At 40.7% G+C, this 15,773-nt stretch overlaps 1 protein-coding gene across 2 annotated transcripts in view; it reads right to left on the bottom strand.

The window, feature by feature from the left end:
• LOC142588399 (short transient receptor potential channel 4-associated protein-like) overlaps window positions 1-15,773 on the bottom strand; it is a 127,631-nt gene that overhangs the window by 35,875 nt on the left and 75,983 nt on the right. For both annotated transcript variants that reach the window (XM_075700058.1, XM_075700069.1), the window contains 3 exons: window positions 14,432-14,484; window positions 2,031-2,058; window positions 1,239-1,331 (listed from right to left, as the gene is read on the bottom strand). In XM_075700058.1, coding sequence (XP_075556173.1) covers window positions 1,239-1,331; window positions 2,031-2,058; window positions 14,432-14,484 — 174 coding nt within the window. The remainder of the gene's footprint in view (window positions 1-1,238; window positions 1,332-2,030; window positions 2,059-14,431; window positions 14,485-15,773) is intronic.

The raw sequence follows: 15,773 nt of genomic DNA, 5'->3' as shown, positions 1-15,773 counted from the left end.
ATTGTGTAAAATCTGTACACTGCTTTGCCACTTGCAAACATCTTAAACATGGCCTGGCTCATATAAAAGCTTCCCTCTGTCTAGGCTAGCCTCTCTATGGCTTCCAGTTTATGATGAGTGGAAAGCTTCAGAGAAGAATGGGCAATACCGTGATTGGCTGAGTCATTTTCTGGAGTACATTCCAGTATACAGAACTACCACTTGAGATGCTTATCGAACCACTTCTTTCACATGTTAAGGAATGCTGCATGGCATAGTTTGACGATTTCAAGAGTTCAAATGCCTTTTCATGTAGAGTGGCAACCAAGACATGAAAAATTTGTCTTTCTTACAAGGTAGTACCACCACCTTGTGAGCATAGGTAGTAGACAATTGCAGTGCGACATTTCCTGTAATTGTATTTGATTCAATCCAAGCTTAGAATGCATTTTTTAATTTAAACTTCATATATTGTGGATCAAATCAGCAAGTACCCCTGACAGCACATTAACAGAAGTCAACTGTTCACCGAGGAATAATGACACACTACAGAAATGAGCTTATGCTATTTGGCTCCCTGTGTGCATATCAATAAGCACAGATGTGAATTCACTGACGATTACAATACTCCCTAATGTTAAATTTGAGCACAGCTCTATACGTGTTTTCATTTCGCAATATATTGGCAGGTGTGGATAATCTGTCTCATGCGGCACATTGTAAACAGAGCGAAGTGTGGCGTGACTGCTTCACTAATCTGGAGATTGCATGAGGAACAGCATGGATGATGCGTGGGCGTGATTCACAGCAGTAATCGCAGTCCGACCTCTGCTCATGCAGCGCTTTCTTTCCATATATGGTATCATGGGCACATGCGTAGTGGTCATCGCCAAAGAGCCCGTCTTATGTGGCACTACATTTTTCTTCGCACGCTTTCGCCATACCCTCCTCCTCTGCTTTCCGTCTCATGCTTCTGCACCCTCCTCCTCCGTTTTCCTCCTCACACTCTCTTTACTATCACCGTCTTTCATCCCCTGCTGCACTCTGCGTTTGCTCTTTCATCCTTCGCTGTGCTCATTTGCTCAGTTACGAGGGACAATGCGAACGTTTGCCACAGGAACAGGTGCTTATGAGCTGATAGAAAAATTGATGATAGAAAAATGAAGCAGGCTGCCAGTAACTGCACAAAGTACAACCAGCAAAAAAAAAAAAAAAACAACAACACTATGATCCAGGAACAAATGAATAGAGATGCCTACCTAAAGGTGGAGCTACCTGCTTCCTTCTTGAGTACTTCAACTATTTTGGTGAGGAGGCCCTTGCTGCCAGTGCACATCAAGTTGCGATCAAGGCTGCAGAAGGTGTTTGTCAATCAGCACTTATAACAACACAGCCTAAGGGATAAAGTAATGGGGATCATGTTTTCTCTCTGTCATTGCATACATCACAACACAAAAGTGAAGTGACATTAGTTACAAGGAACAACTTAAAGAGTACACCAAGCTACAACAACATACCTGCCAACATGTGAACATCAAAATTAGTAAAAATCACGCAGACATGCACAATAAGGTGGGGGTAGGGAGAGAGTGGAAAATAGCATGCAAGTTTTTTTAAAGCTTGCCCTGAGTACACGCGTTTTGTAGGATACATATGGGCATTATTAGTTATGATTTAGCTTTACATGCAGCACACAAGCAGCAGCAAACTTGGAATGGCAGAGACTGACAAGTGTAACTTTTTTTTTACACCAGAGTCACTTTTTCGGCGACTTCATTGCTGCTGATTTCACCTGCTTCACGAACTTGAATGTATAATAAGCTTTCTTGAAGCAAGCACCCCTCTGGTGTCCTTTCTTCATCAGAAGACTTCCAACGGAAAGTGCGGAGACCAAAGAGCAAAGCTATTTAGCGAGTAAATTTTATATATTATAGAACTTGATGGAACATTCATAAAATCATAAAGTGAGCCCAAATTTGTAAACTTTAATGAAAATTTGGAAGAGTCGGCAAGTATGCAACCCTCCAAGAAAAAAAAGAAAGTGTACTAACCTTGGACTTTCAACACTTCGTGCCAGTTCTGAAAAAATAAAAATGATAAATATAAAGGAAAGCTGGGTGGTTTTAGACACAGAGCTCATATAAAGCAGGAACAGTGACTACACAAAAAATGCCAACACAAACAAAATCAGAGCTCCGTACAAAACTGTTGTACAGGTACAAAGACTGTGTGAGCTTTACATTTTCTGTTTCAACGAAAATGCACAAACAAGCTTTTCAAACAACATTAAACATTTTATAAAGAATGTTTAATGTAATGTTTATGTACAGCCGTGAGCAAAAGTATATGGACCACAGGGTTGCCGAAAAAGAAACTGAATTTCTTCACAATTAACATGCATAAACTGAAATCGATAAATGCACGGGAATGTTTGGACTGCAGTCCTCAATTGCAAGTTACATTCACATGCAGAGGACAAAATCAGCTTTATTGCACAATCAGCTTTATTGCACAACCCTGGGCAATTATAACATAAAACTATTCCAATCTGTTTTTATTACAACTCAGTCATTAACCCTCCACGATAGGTCAGAATGGTTTGAATCCAGCCCAGATAGAGCCCAAAATATTTTGACCTATCACAAAGGGCTAATGCTCTATTTGGAATAAAAACAGATTGGAAATGTTTTACATTATACCGGCCCTGGTCCATATACTTTTTCACGCATGTACCTGAATGATTTACTGCTCCTTATGCAGATGCTAAAACAAAAAGCTAAAGGCAGATTTTTCCCCCCCAGATCTATCGTGTATAGGAATGCTGAAGCAGCTGAAAGCAGCGAGCTTATTTCAGTGACAAAAGTTGATCGCCATGTGATTTAGCCAACAATTAACATGTACTCTTCCAGTAGTTGAGCCACGTGCAGACAAAGTTTCCAAGCGGTCCTAAAAGTGACAAGGTTGGTCAATGAGCCCTGTTGCAAGGCTCCTGAAGCATGGATACTGTTACGAAGCTCAGGAAAGTGAGAACTGTTTTTCTCAAAAACTGGAGTTTTGGAGCAGTGAAAGCTTTATTATGGCCACAGTACATATCTCGATAATAGCTCCTGCCATGTGCTGTGTCTTTGCAACTTTTGATGTACTGCACCAAGCTAGATTCACAAAAGCAAAAATCTGTGTAAGCTAAACTATGCTTATGCTTATTATTTTGGCTCCGTTAGAACAGTGCATTTATGTCCTAAAAATTGTACGTTCTGAGTAAGATAGTTACTGTACAGTGCTCAGCAATTGAAACAAGCTACTCAGATTGCATGGCGACCACACTTTTTGCACCTCAGGTGAGCGGTGGGTGATAGCTGAGGGGCCGAACGGAGTCCCAATGCATAACAAATATTCTTGCTTCCATGTGATACAAAAATGCATCAGCTCTGCATTCCAAGGGCTCACCAGTGGCGCAAAATGTGCCAGCAGCCATGCACTCCGAGTATCGTATTTCAATCGCTGAGCGCTGTATATGTTCCCAAACGGAGCAGAGTCATTCGCAAAAGCGCGATCACATAAGTGCATATGCTATCACGGTTCCATTTGTGTAATCAAGTGTAATCAAATTACTGCTCATTTGGCCATGAAAAGAAACATGCATCAATAAAGAGACTTGCATCTCAGTTGATAATGATGTCTCATAGCTGTTTGCCAAGAATCTGCAATATCTGGCTGCAAGTTATCCTAAACAAGGATAGAATGCTCAAGCAAGTGAGATTCCAATGTGTAGACTCGCAACAACATATCAGTGTGGCGCTATCTCTCAAATAGAAAACAAAGCTTTACATATGTTTCCAACAACACTGAACACATATTCAAACTACTGAATACTCCAGGATCACTGCGCGCTATTTACATCCTGTAATATGTACTTACATTCATGCAACAGCTTGACACATGCGAATGCTTAACAACCAATATCTACAAGGAAACAATGTCATAAACAACAGAGGTAGATACAGCCTTGAGAGTTCTGCACCAGCTCAAGGAAAGAAAAGCTTTCCATTTTGGAGCAGCTCAGCAGTGTCACGAACAGCAGTCTCATATTGGCTTTGAAATTTTACAACTTCAGCAATATAAAGCTAGTATAGAGTTACAAAAAAAACATTTTAGAGTAGGAAGTATTAGAAATTTTGTACCCAAAGTTAAGAGCAAACAAACCATACTCCTTAAAATAATTACTGCAAAATCCATCTCACGATGACTGCCGATGGTAATGCGATTAGCACTTGTACAATGTAGCGACACGCCATATTTTTGAAGTTGCGTTTATTTAATATCTGTAGTGGTCATGCCGAGACTTCTGTTGCTTTGGCTATATGCGAAATACGCTGATATCCCACATTCCTATGCCACTCGCTTGCCAACGTCCCCGATCAGCATGACAACATGACGATAGTATGGTGCCGACGAAGTGACGACGATGGAATGACGAAGAAGAAATGACGACAATGGAACGACAAAGGCAGTATGACAATGGCACGACTACAGCCGGATGATAAAGCTGGAATGACGACGATGGCATGGCGCCGCCACAATGACAACGGATGCACGATATCGACTGCGTGACAATGATACAATTACGACCATAATATGGCAATGGCGCATATTCCCAATTCAATGATGACAGCATGACTGCGATAAAATGAAGGAATGACGTCAATGGATTGACAAAAGTGGTAAAGACGACGGCATGAGTACAATGGGTAGACATTACTGAAGTGATGACGATCGTAAAACAATAGCATGAAGACATGACATGACGACTATGCGACGAAGATGGCGTGACAAAAGTGGGATGACGAAGTTAGAATGACGATGAGGGAGCGACTACAATGGCATCACAATGAACATATGACAATGAATGCATGACGACGACTGCTGAGGACGACACAATGACGATGGCGGTATCATGAAGGTAGCATGACAATGGTATGAGCACAACTGGGATGAAGATGAGTGCATGAAGACAATGGCGTAATGATGACGGCATGGAGACGATGGTATGAAGACACTGGTATGCCGAAGGCATGACGAAATGCGCCCGGAGTGCCCATGTAATTGCAATCGCAACGAAATTTTTTTGTCACCTTAACATTAGAGAAAATTAGTTGCTTTTTACTCAAAATCTCCAATATTGTTCCATTAGTAGGGGTGTGTGAATATTCAATAAGTTTGAATATTATCAAATATTATATTTTTAATATTGATATTCGAATCAAATCGAATATATTGCTGGCTGTGCGGGAGCAAACACGGTTCTCAGCCTTTGTTTCTATCTAACATTGGGAGATATTATGCTTAATTTTGTTGTTAGCGAATTTTGCTTGTAAAGCACACTTAGCCACTAAACATCTAAACTTTGCAGACATGCCAGCCTCTCAGTAGCAAGGGGCACAGGTTTGTGAACAGCGAGGGTACACTTTTTTTTTAAGCACAATCCCCAATTCTGGGCTCATTGCTTGACAGCAAGTGTGATGAGTGACGACTGGCACAGGGTCAAATGCCTCCGATTTCATGGCCATTTGATATGGTATAGTAAGGCACAGGCTGGCAAGGACAGCTAGTGGGAATTACTAAATTTTCCAAGTTAACGTGAGCCAAATGCACAATGACTTAGTGTAATGGCTTACAAGTCCATTTTTTTAAATTGAAAATGTAACTGCAACATTCAAAAATAACAAATTAGCCCAGCTTGCTAATATATGCATGTGCATATCATTATTTAATATTCAATTCAATATTTTAAATAAGTATTTGTATGAAATTCATATGAAAAAATTTTGATATTTGCACACCCCTATCCACTGGTGCACAGTGTATTTTTCAAATGACAACACAGTTTTCATTTATAAATAATTAAAGAAGCAACATAGAGCTTATCTCAGTATGCCAGTTTGCTAAAGAGGATCCTGCCAAAACGACCACACTGTATTTTTTTCTCAGCTGCAAGGTGTTATTGATGCATTCATTGTCAAAATTAGGAAGGTGCTGGACAAAGCAAGTATGGCTGTGCACGCAGCTTATTTATTTTTTATTATGCCAAGTATTTGCTTCGCAAGGCTGATTTGTGTGTGCTAGTTTCAGAAAAGAATGCTGTAAATGATGAAATCATGACACTGCATATACAAAACATCTTTACAGTGTAACCTGAAAATGAATGCAGGTGTACTTAATACAGTATGCTGGGCCTATGTGTATGCAAGAAGGGTTTGCGTGTTCTCAAAGCACAATTTTTAACAATAGTTTGACAGAATTTTTTTCTTGATAAAAACAATATCATAGATGGTAGTGAGAACAATGATCACATCAACACTGGTATTTTTTCTCCCAATTCCTTTTTTGCAACTGACAGTAATGACAATGCTGCTGTGTTCACATTAAATAAATTACACACACTGTTAGAATAAATTCAGATAAATGAAAAAATATTTAAATATGTTATGTAGATGTTTATAAATAGAGAACAGTTTTTTTTGTTTTATGCACAATTCTATTACAAATTGCTAACTGGGAAAAAATAGAAAACGACAAAGACAATACACAGTATATTCCAGTCCAGTGCCAGAACAGAAAAGTTATGGCATAAAAATAGAGCAACTTGCATTCAGGAACTAGATGCAGGCCCCATCTCATTATAGATCAGAAACTTCCAACAGAAATATTACCAAGCAATTCATGTCATAGGATTATAATGCAAGAAATTGACTCTCATTGCAAGAGAGGCCACCATTATTTTGGATGTTCCAACCACCATTGAAGCAACTATCGAATGCTCAACTCTTGTACGGCCTGCACCGTTGTAAAATATAACATATTCATGTGTATCAAATGTTATATTAGCACTGCGTGACTCTTGGAAAGCAAAACCAAAGCAACCCTGTTAACTGCCGAAATCATGTTACACACATGAATAGTAAAGACACCTCTCCAACAAAGAATAATGCGCATAAAATGCTAATTTTACTATCAGAAGGTTAAAGGGGCCTGTAAAAAGTTTAATTTGACCTTCAAAGTAATTCTTTTCATTTTAAGAAGTTCCAGCCACCAGCATAACTCTGAAGACCTGCATCTTGTTTTGCTTCCATATATTCCCAGCTTACTTTTATGAAGCATACCCTCATACCGTTTGAAATAATAAAGTGTCACCGATAAAACTTTCACAATGCAGTTATAGTGTGCAAAGACCACTGTGGGGGGTACTAAAAATCAATAAAATCTGGCTGGTAGTTTTTGAAGCGCCTTGACGAGTTAAAAAAATTTGTAGGACGCTTAAACTTCACCTTTAAGAGTGGAACATGATAACATTCAAAGATCCCTGACTGCTTCTCATGCATCCAGGCAAATGGAGCCTATGTAACCGTAATATTTACCGGGAAACACTGGCCACGAACGTTATGCACGAAGGCGAGCACCATCTGGAGGTATTGCAAGGAATTGGACGCACCCCTCAGTGGCTCCCGAAATATTCGTGCACCGGCGCGTGCGAACGGCAGACGCTATGGCCGGTCTATGAATGGTAGAAATGCTAGAATAGGGGTTTCTTTGAGTTTTCGTGTAACAGAATTATGTTTTCACATATAGTCAAATTACAATCGAATGCTATCATGTCTGTAGGTCGTGTGCAAGTCATACTTTACAATTTTTCTAGATATTTTAGGTTGAGAAAGTCAATTAATTCAGTAACTTCCTTACGCCAACATGGAGGGCCTGGGTATGGGTGGTTCAAAAATCTTTCTGCTGAAACGTCCGACGCCGCATTTTCTGCGATACGGGGAACTTAACGCTATCACATTACAAGAAAGCGAAGAAAAGTCAAGGTTGATGTACATGCTATGTGTACAGTAAAAGCTCCTTAATTCGAATTCTGCAGGGATGCTACAAAAATTCGAATTATACAAAAATTCGAAATAATGAAAGTAAAAAAAAATCACTCGGTTAAGGAGTGTATATAGTAGTCCAACCCAGCATGCGTAACACACGCTACGTCACGTTGGTGAGAACAACGTCTATAGTTCAAAGCATTGGTGCAGCCAATGTAACTAGAACGGCCAATGCAGTCCAACATGCCCGACGTCGAGATGGTTCTTGCTCCGTCCACGTGTTTGTCGCGCCGATCTGCGATGCATGGCGAGGAGAAAAAAAAGGTGACCATGCCACTTTGTCGACGGTCGCAGACAGCCATTCAAAGAGGCGCATGGGTTGGGGATTGTTCTGGGCATGCTTCGAAGAAAGCAGTGCTCACAGGTACGGCGTGCGCGTGAAGAGGGGGCGTCATTTTGGCTGGCGCAGCGCAAGTGGCGTAGCGTGACTGACCGCAAGCGACTCGCGCCGAAAATGTAAATGCGCCTTTGTGCCACCGGCGCTCACCACAGGAACAAGAGAAAAAAAATTAAATTATGGAGTTTTACATGCCAAAACCACTTTCTGAATATGAGGCATGCCATAATGGAGGACTTCGGAAATTTCGACCACCTGGGGCTCTAATGTGCACCTAAACCTAAGTGCACGAGTGTTTTTGCATTTCGCCCCCATCGAAATGCAGCTGCCGTTGCCGGGACTCGATCACCGCAGGAACAAGAACTGCACTCTAAAATGTACTCATGAAACACACCACAACCTGTTGCATGCTTCTATAGGTGGTGTCCAAACACGTATCGAAGTGTATCATATCGGCGTATCGAAGCGTATTGAACACGTATCAAAGCGGCGAGAAGTTGGAGTGGCGCCCTCTTGTGAGTGACGTCGCTCGCGGCCAGGATGCCGCTCGTTCCGGCTCGCTCGGCTGCCGTACGCTCCTTCCCTTAGGGCATGCTTGGGGTATTGGTGGCCCGAGCCATACTTATTGAAGGATATTTTGGATTATTTCTGCTGCCATGCCTGAACCGCACTTTCGTCTTCAAAACCGCGTTAGTAGTGAAAATTTGCGACTTGGATATCGCAAGCTATGTAGCGCTGAAGGGGCCTACTGGTTTCGCAATGAATATATGCGCCGTATCTGTCCATAAATTTTTCTTAAAAAGATTGCCTGCAAATTCAACACGCGAAGTTATGTATGATGCTCCTCTAAACATTTAACATTCCCTTAGTACTTAACTATGAGAGACATTGAATTTTACATGGAAGAAAAATCTTGGTATTTGGCGTCAACATTATAAATCCGTATTAGAAAGGCACTGCCCAAATGAAGCTTTCATCACGATTCTTATTACTCTGGTGAGTTCGTTTAAACAAATGTGGCCACTGCATTAATGCGTAAAAGGAAGAGTTAGGCAAGAATTTTTAGTGAAAAGTTTTGCTACTACTTTCACTGTTCTCTGAAACAGGCACCCAGAAAACGCATTGGCTTTTAACACAATGGCGCATCATATATAGGATGTGTATACTTCACGAATACCGTAACAGAAATGACTTGAAAGAAATTTTCGTGATTAAGATCGAGAACCAATCAACTGCAAGCGATGAAATGTTCCATAGTGGCCCACACTAGCCTTTATCGACAATATGGCACACCCCTCCCGCAATGGAAGCAACCAACTGTCGTTATGGTGAGGCACCCATTGTCAGCAAAACCCAGCAGCTCACTACAACTTCCAATCGAAACCATGGAGTAGTCCTTTACAGCACCAATTACAATGCCTAACATATACTCGAGGCACTACAGCGCAGCTTAAGGTGCCTTGAAAAGGAAAATTCAAACACGTTCTGCCTTACCATGTCTCTATCCTATGTTGTTTAATTATACAAACTCAGCACTATTCGCTTCGTCAGTACATAAAAGAAAACCTCGCATACCCGCCTCATAAAGAAGACACCACAAGCCTGACATGAATTCACTTGACTTTTGAGCTAAACTGGGGAATAATGATATCTTCAATATGTTCCACACTACTAATCAATGAGGCTTCGGCGTCTTGCTGGCGGCAGTCATATGGTCCACAAGGCATATTTCACTCAAATATTTGGCCCAAGCAGCCTGTGTCAGTTCTCCAAACAGATTCGTCATGTTTGTTTCTCAAGCAAGAAACACCAGTAAATTGCTCAAGTGAGTTGAACGTGTAGCAAGAAAAGGGAATAACTATTGGCATATTCCTTTCTGTGTGCTGCAAACAGCTGTAAGCCTCAATCAACTTTACTTCAAATTACTGCCACTTAAATTTAACCAGTGCAGAACAGCTTAATTTTGAGAAGCATTTAAGAACACAAGTGGTGCTGGCAGAATCTAAACTGTAGTGTTAAGTCCACGTGTTACTGCCGAGCGCTTCTGTGAAGAAATGCAAAAATACTATATTTTACCATGAACTACTTGTCGTGAGCAAAGACGTTATAGTGGGTTAAAATCAAGGTAAATGTTGTAGAAGCCATCTATAGCCAACATTTGTGACATTTTCTTTTTTTTTTTGACAAAGAGGCCAGGCGGGCCAATCCCAGAGATAGTGCAGTCTACGGTGCAATGTGATTAATTTTTTACTGCACTGGTGCTAATTATGCATGTTCTGTTTGTTTTACCTACACTGCAACTAACCCTCGCTTGTCTCGTTGAGACCTATATTTTGATACCTTTTGGGACTTGCTACGATGCTCTAGAGGCGCAAAATGACAGTTTTTTGACTAAGAGGCAAGATAGATACCCAGATCCCACATTGCCGAAACCCACATGAAGTCGCCAAAAAAAGACCTCGTCTTCAAAATTGACTCTCAGGGGATGTACTTCAAAAAAATCTACCATCATATAATAGCCATAATGAAGCCAAGGAAAGCATAGGAGAAATAAACTTTCTTTTATAGAGCTGTAGAATTAGTTGTGGAAAAAGGTTAAACTTGCAGTCACCTTCATGCTATTATTAAAGTAAAAGTGAAATAAAAATTGAAAAGACAATTTGCTGCCAGTGGGAGAAAAATCACAACATCCAGAAGACATATGTAGTGTTCTACTAATTGATCTACAGCGACAGCTATCCATCCATCTATATATCGGGTAATCCTTTCATAATTTTTCCAGAATTTTTAAAAAAATCACCTGAGGCAGATAGCCTAATTCTAGTCCTTGAGGGGGATAGTTCAAAGAGGCAGACATTACTTGCATGTAAAATCAAAACACATCATGAACTAAGTGGCAAAATTCACTAATTAATTTCTTAATTACATTACGGCACATTTTGCAATTTACTAACTGTAGCTGGTGAGTTTGCAAGGTACATTGCAAGGTACATTGCAAGGTACAACTACTTGGAATGAGTTTTGAGGATGGCATGGGTGTTTAGCTATGTGCCATCAAACTAGCAGTGAAAAGGCACTATTGTTCCACTTACTTTTTCATCGAAACATTATTTTATGCATTGTAGCATAACATAACTGGAACGCCCATGTAATTTGTCACACACTTTGGCAATGAATACATTGAAACTGGTGCAATCCTGCAAATTAGTTCTAAGTGGATATACCTTGCCAACTCACCGGCTACAATTTCGTAAATTGCAATATGTGCCGAAAAGTAATTAAGAAGCTAATTAGTGATTTCCTTCATTAGCTTTATATGCATTTTGGTTTCTCGCACAAGTAATGTCCACCTCTGAATAATTAAGCTCAAGAACTAGAAATATGCCATCTGCCACAGGCAATTTAAAAAATTTTTGTAAATCCTAAAAATGATCACCCTGTATATATATTCAATATATAGATGTATTTAAAAACCAGCTCTGAGAGTGTGTTAGCCAGCACAACTTCCAGGGTGCCAGAGGACAGCTGTTGCCATAGCTCAATTCACAGAGCACCAAACGTGTCATGCAGAGGGTGTGTGTGGCTGGTAGCAAGCTGTCTGTTTAGTTTCATTTCCCTCTTACTTCACATGAATATGAAATTTACCGCAAATTAAACCCTAATCTATAAAAATAATACAATTCAAGAAAAATAATGTTAATTTTCCAAAGCATTCATTGGCTTCATTGTTCCTTTGGCTTCATACTCTAATTAATAAAATTTAAGCCCATTTGTATTCTCTCAATAAATAGCTATGTTTAAAAATTCCATTCAAGATTGACACTTGCATTTGTATTTAACATATTCTACAATTGATTCACAGCAAATTATTCCCTTTAAGCCCAGACCACACGTACACTTGCAGTTCAAATTTCATTGTGTATGTTTATACAGATGCCACTACTTCCGATTTTGGCACCTACGACGAGCCAAACTCTGAGGCTATTCCTCAGCTCACAGGAGTTCACAGTGTCTCGGCCCTTTGCTGTGCTACATTGTACTAGATAGCTATGTGTGGCTATTCATGCACGCACTAAGTGACATGAGTAGCACATTTTCTTTCGCACTTATCACTACGATAACCCCACAATTCCCGAGGGTCGAACAAACTTCATTTTCATGTTCGCTCGTGAAGTACGTCGGCAGTGCACATGTCAGCTAAGCGATGGATGCCACATTCAGGACTCGCATTGAAAGGATTCCTAACGTAATGAGCTTCAACCATGATGGCGACACACCTCGAGCATGTACAACTCAGGAAGCAGACAACCTGTTTGTCAGATGTTGGCGCTTGGGCCTTCAGCCATGTCACCCACAGATACCAAACAGAGCTCGCTGTTGTCCTCAGCATGCTGCAGCAACCTGAATGAGCGCGCTCGTTATGGCACCCTGCAGTGGCCGCGGTATCTATGCTACATGCAGACGCAGCTACATGCAACTGCAGTAAACTATCTGCATGACAGGGCTGGAGTGCACGCTCAGGCTCATGTACTGCAGTCTGGCCGTACGATTTGTTGAGGACCAGCTATGTCCTGCACCAGCTTGACCAACGGATAGTAGCCACATCCAAATTGCACATTTTGCGCAACAACTCAGTATAAAGTGAAGTCTGCAAAGTCTAGCTAGAAGCGGCCAGGAGTGAGCGCGTGCTAGCAAGCATATGTCTGACCTCACCTGAAGTTTTGCTTGGTTCGAGGCTAGTAGAGCGTTCAAAACTAATAAAAATTGTAGAGACCCTATAGCTACGACACTGATAAGCAGTGTGGCCAAAGTTTCATTCCTATGCAAGCGGGCGTGGCCAAGCATAAGCAGAAAACCGTTGGCTTCTTCTTGAAGTACATCATTCTATTGAAATTAATACCACAGGTATTTGCATACTTCAGCCTGTTTGTTAAACTGGCCAGTAAATATACACAGTAACAGTAGGAACAAGCGCAATGCTGATCCTAACATGCTACTTGATTGATGCTAGCTATTGGCCAATAGCAACGGCGTATGGGAACCTGCTACATGACGAAATATGGCAGCCCGAAAAGATTGATGAGAAGACTTCTGTTGAGAGTGTGATAATAAGGTGACTTTGCGCTCTGCTTTCGAGCTGCAAAATTTGGCTGAGATGTTCACAGCAGCATATGCTATCCACGGACTGTGCTTTTTCACCAAGGAGAGTCCAGGACCCTTAATATTTAATATTCACACAGCTCTACAAGAAACCCATGCAAGTGAATTCACTCACATGCAGAAAGTGCAATGTTCACTTCTGCAATACAACCTATTCTGCAAACTTGCATAATATGCAATACGTTGCACAAGGAACGGTGCGAAAGTAAGTTGTGTCACTTTTTTTTTTAAAAGAGAAGAAGGTACACCCATGTGAAACAAACAATCACCATAAGTATTTGTGCCCATATCTGGTTCAACAACGGAAGGAGCGTCAGCAGAGGAGGAATGACGCATGCGCAGAGTGCCGAAGAACAGAGAGTAGCAGCAGGCCGGCGTGCCCAAGGTTATTTGAGCACAAATCACGATGGCAGACAGATGTGTGCTGACAACGTGGTCGCCAATGGAAGTGTGTGCTGTTATCTGGTATGAATGGGCACCTGTTCCCTGCTTTGGAAGCTGTACTCTCGGGACGTCACTTCCAAAACAATGCTGAGGTGGAGCAGGCTGTGTGACACTTCCTTTCATCGGAGGGCAAAGAATTTTACTACAGTGGTAGTAAAATTCATAGTGTGCAATCAGTTTCATCACACTACGATAAATGTTTCAATGTCTGTGGCGACTATGTGGAATCTATAGTTCATGATGCCACAGTGAATTTTTTTTTCTTTTCGCAATAAGGTTTCTGTGTGAAAATAAATGACAAAACTTAGTTTTGGAACATCCCTCATATTTTAAAAGTCGAAGATATAAAGTGACAGAATGAAAGTAAAAATGCAACTTCTTAAGTTCCTGCACACAAGCCTTTTTTTTTTTTTTTTACCAAGCTTGTTATTGTCACCCACGAGCAGCAAATTGTCTGATGTTCGTATTGCACTCACACTTCTAAGTTCAAAGCTGTTTCCTTTTCTAGTACTAAAAAGAAAAAGTAAGGTCATAGGATGTTAAAAATGCCACATCAAGCTCACAAAAACTGAAGTCAGTTGCTTACCATTCCTTTTAAGTTCACTGTATTCACTCCATGAAAGCATGACATGCTTGTACCTGTGTAGGAACAAAGCAACCATTAGGATAGAGGCAAGAAAGGTTGAGGGGTGGGAGGAATGTTTACAAAGTTAACCCTTTGACACTGAACTTTTCATGATACCTCAATTCAAGCAGTTCATAGCCATGCCATAAAAAATTAACCTTGCTTGTGCAAGCTGAAGTTTCGTTTGTTTTCTAGAAACAAATACTAATAGTTGATTATTTTCATATTCAATGTGGTCCTCTGCATATTCCCTTTGTTTTGTGAGAGTAACTTAAACATGGTAGAACCCACAATAAGCAGCGTCTCTTTTCCTTGATAATAATGCAAGTCTTTTGAGAAAGCTAAAGCTCAACCTGCAATGTGAAAAGGAGGAGCCAGTGCATACTTGCCCATTTGCACTTCAGGTTCCCAAGAATGAGTCAGCCATGAATGCCAGAATGTAGTGTAAGGGTAGGTGAATTTAGAATAGCTGTCGGTTGGGTGCACTGGTAAACGTTCATGATGGAAAAAGCACTATTAAAAGTGGATGCTTACCAAGAACACAGGACCTGTGTTCTTGCTAAGCATCCACTTTTAGCAGTGCTTTTTCCATCACTTAGCAAGAACACAGGACCTGTGTTCTTGCTAAGTCTCCGTTTTTAGTAGCGCTTTTTCCATCACGGAAGGTACTTCCTTCCATCACGGAAGTACCTTCCGTTTCATAAGGCTCTGATCTTATATTTCCAGCCTAGCTCAAAAAAGTACAGGAGCATACCTGTTCCTGTTCTTCCTTGGACCTTCAGTGCAACATTGGATCACAGGACCTCACAGCATAAGAGGCAAAAACGGAACTAGAAGCACACAGAGTGCAGTAGTGCAGCACACCATTTCTAACTCTCGGTGAAAAGGAAATCTGTAGCTGAACTACATAAGGGTATCCGATCAGAAAACCACGTTATTCCGCAATTGTTGCATTATTTTCATTAACCCCTTAAATATTTTGGACAAACTCTGCTTGTCAACAATTAATTCCGTTTTCAAATAGATTTGGACAAACTCAGCATGTCCACTTAGTTTTTCTACTACAGTCAAATCTCGATATAATGATTCACACGGGACCACCGAAAAATCGTTCATTATTTTGAAATAACGTAATGAAAAACTTGTGGTTATAAGCCAGTGGACAAACCTAGGAATGAAAATGACGTACCTTGGCAGTAGACACGTGTGCAGACAAACATACTTTTAAATAAAAACGTTTTGCTCACTTCAAAGCTGCTTTATTTGAAGAAATCGGTGATTTTCTTCTGGCATGTGCAGCAAG

The sequence above is a fragment of the Dermacentor variabilis genome, chromosome 1, assembly GCF_050947875.1.
Source record: "Dermacentor variabilis isolate Ectoservices chromosome 1, ASM5094787v1, whole genome shotgun sequence".
In the NCBI taxonomy this organism is placed as follows: Eukaryota; Metazoa; Arthropoda; class Arachnida; order Ixodida; family Ixodidae; genus Dermacentor; species Dermacentor variabilis.
The sequence above is the reverse complement of the archived record's forward strand: the minus strand, read 5'-3'. Positions and strand labels throughout refer to the sequence as shown.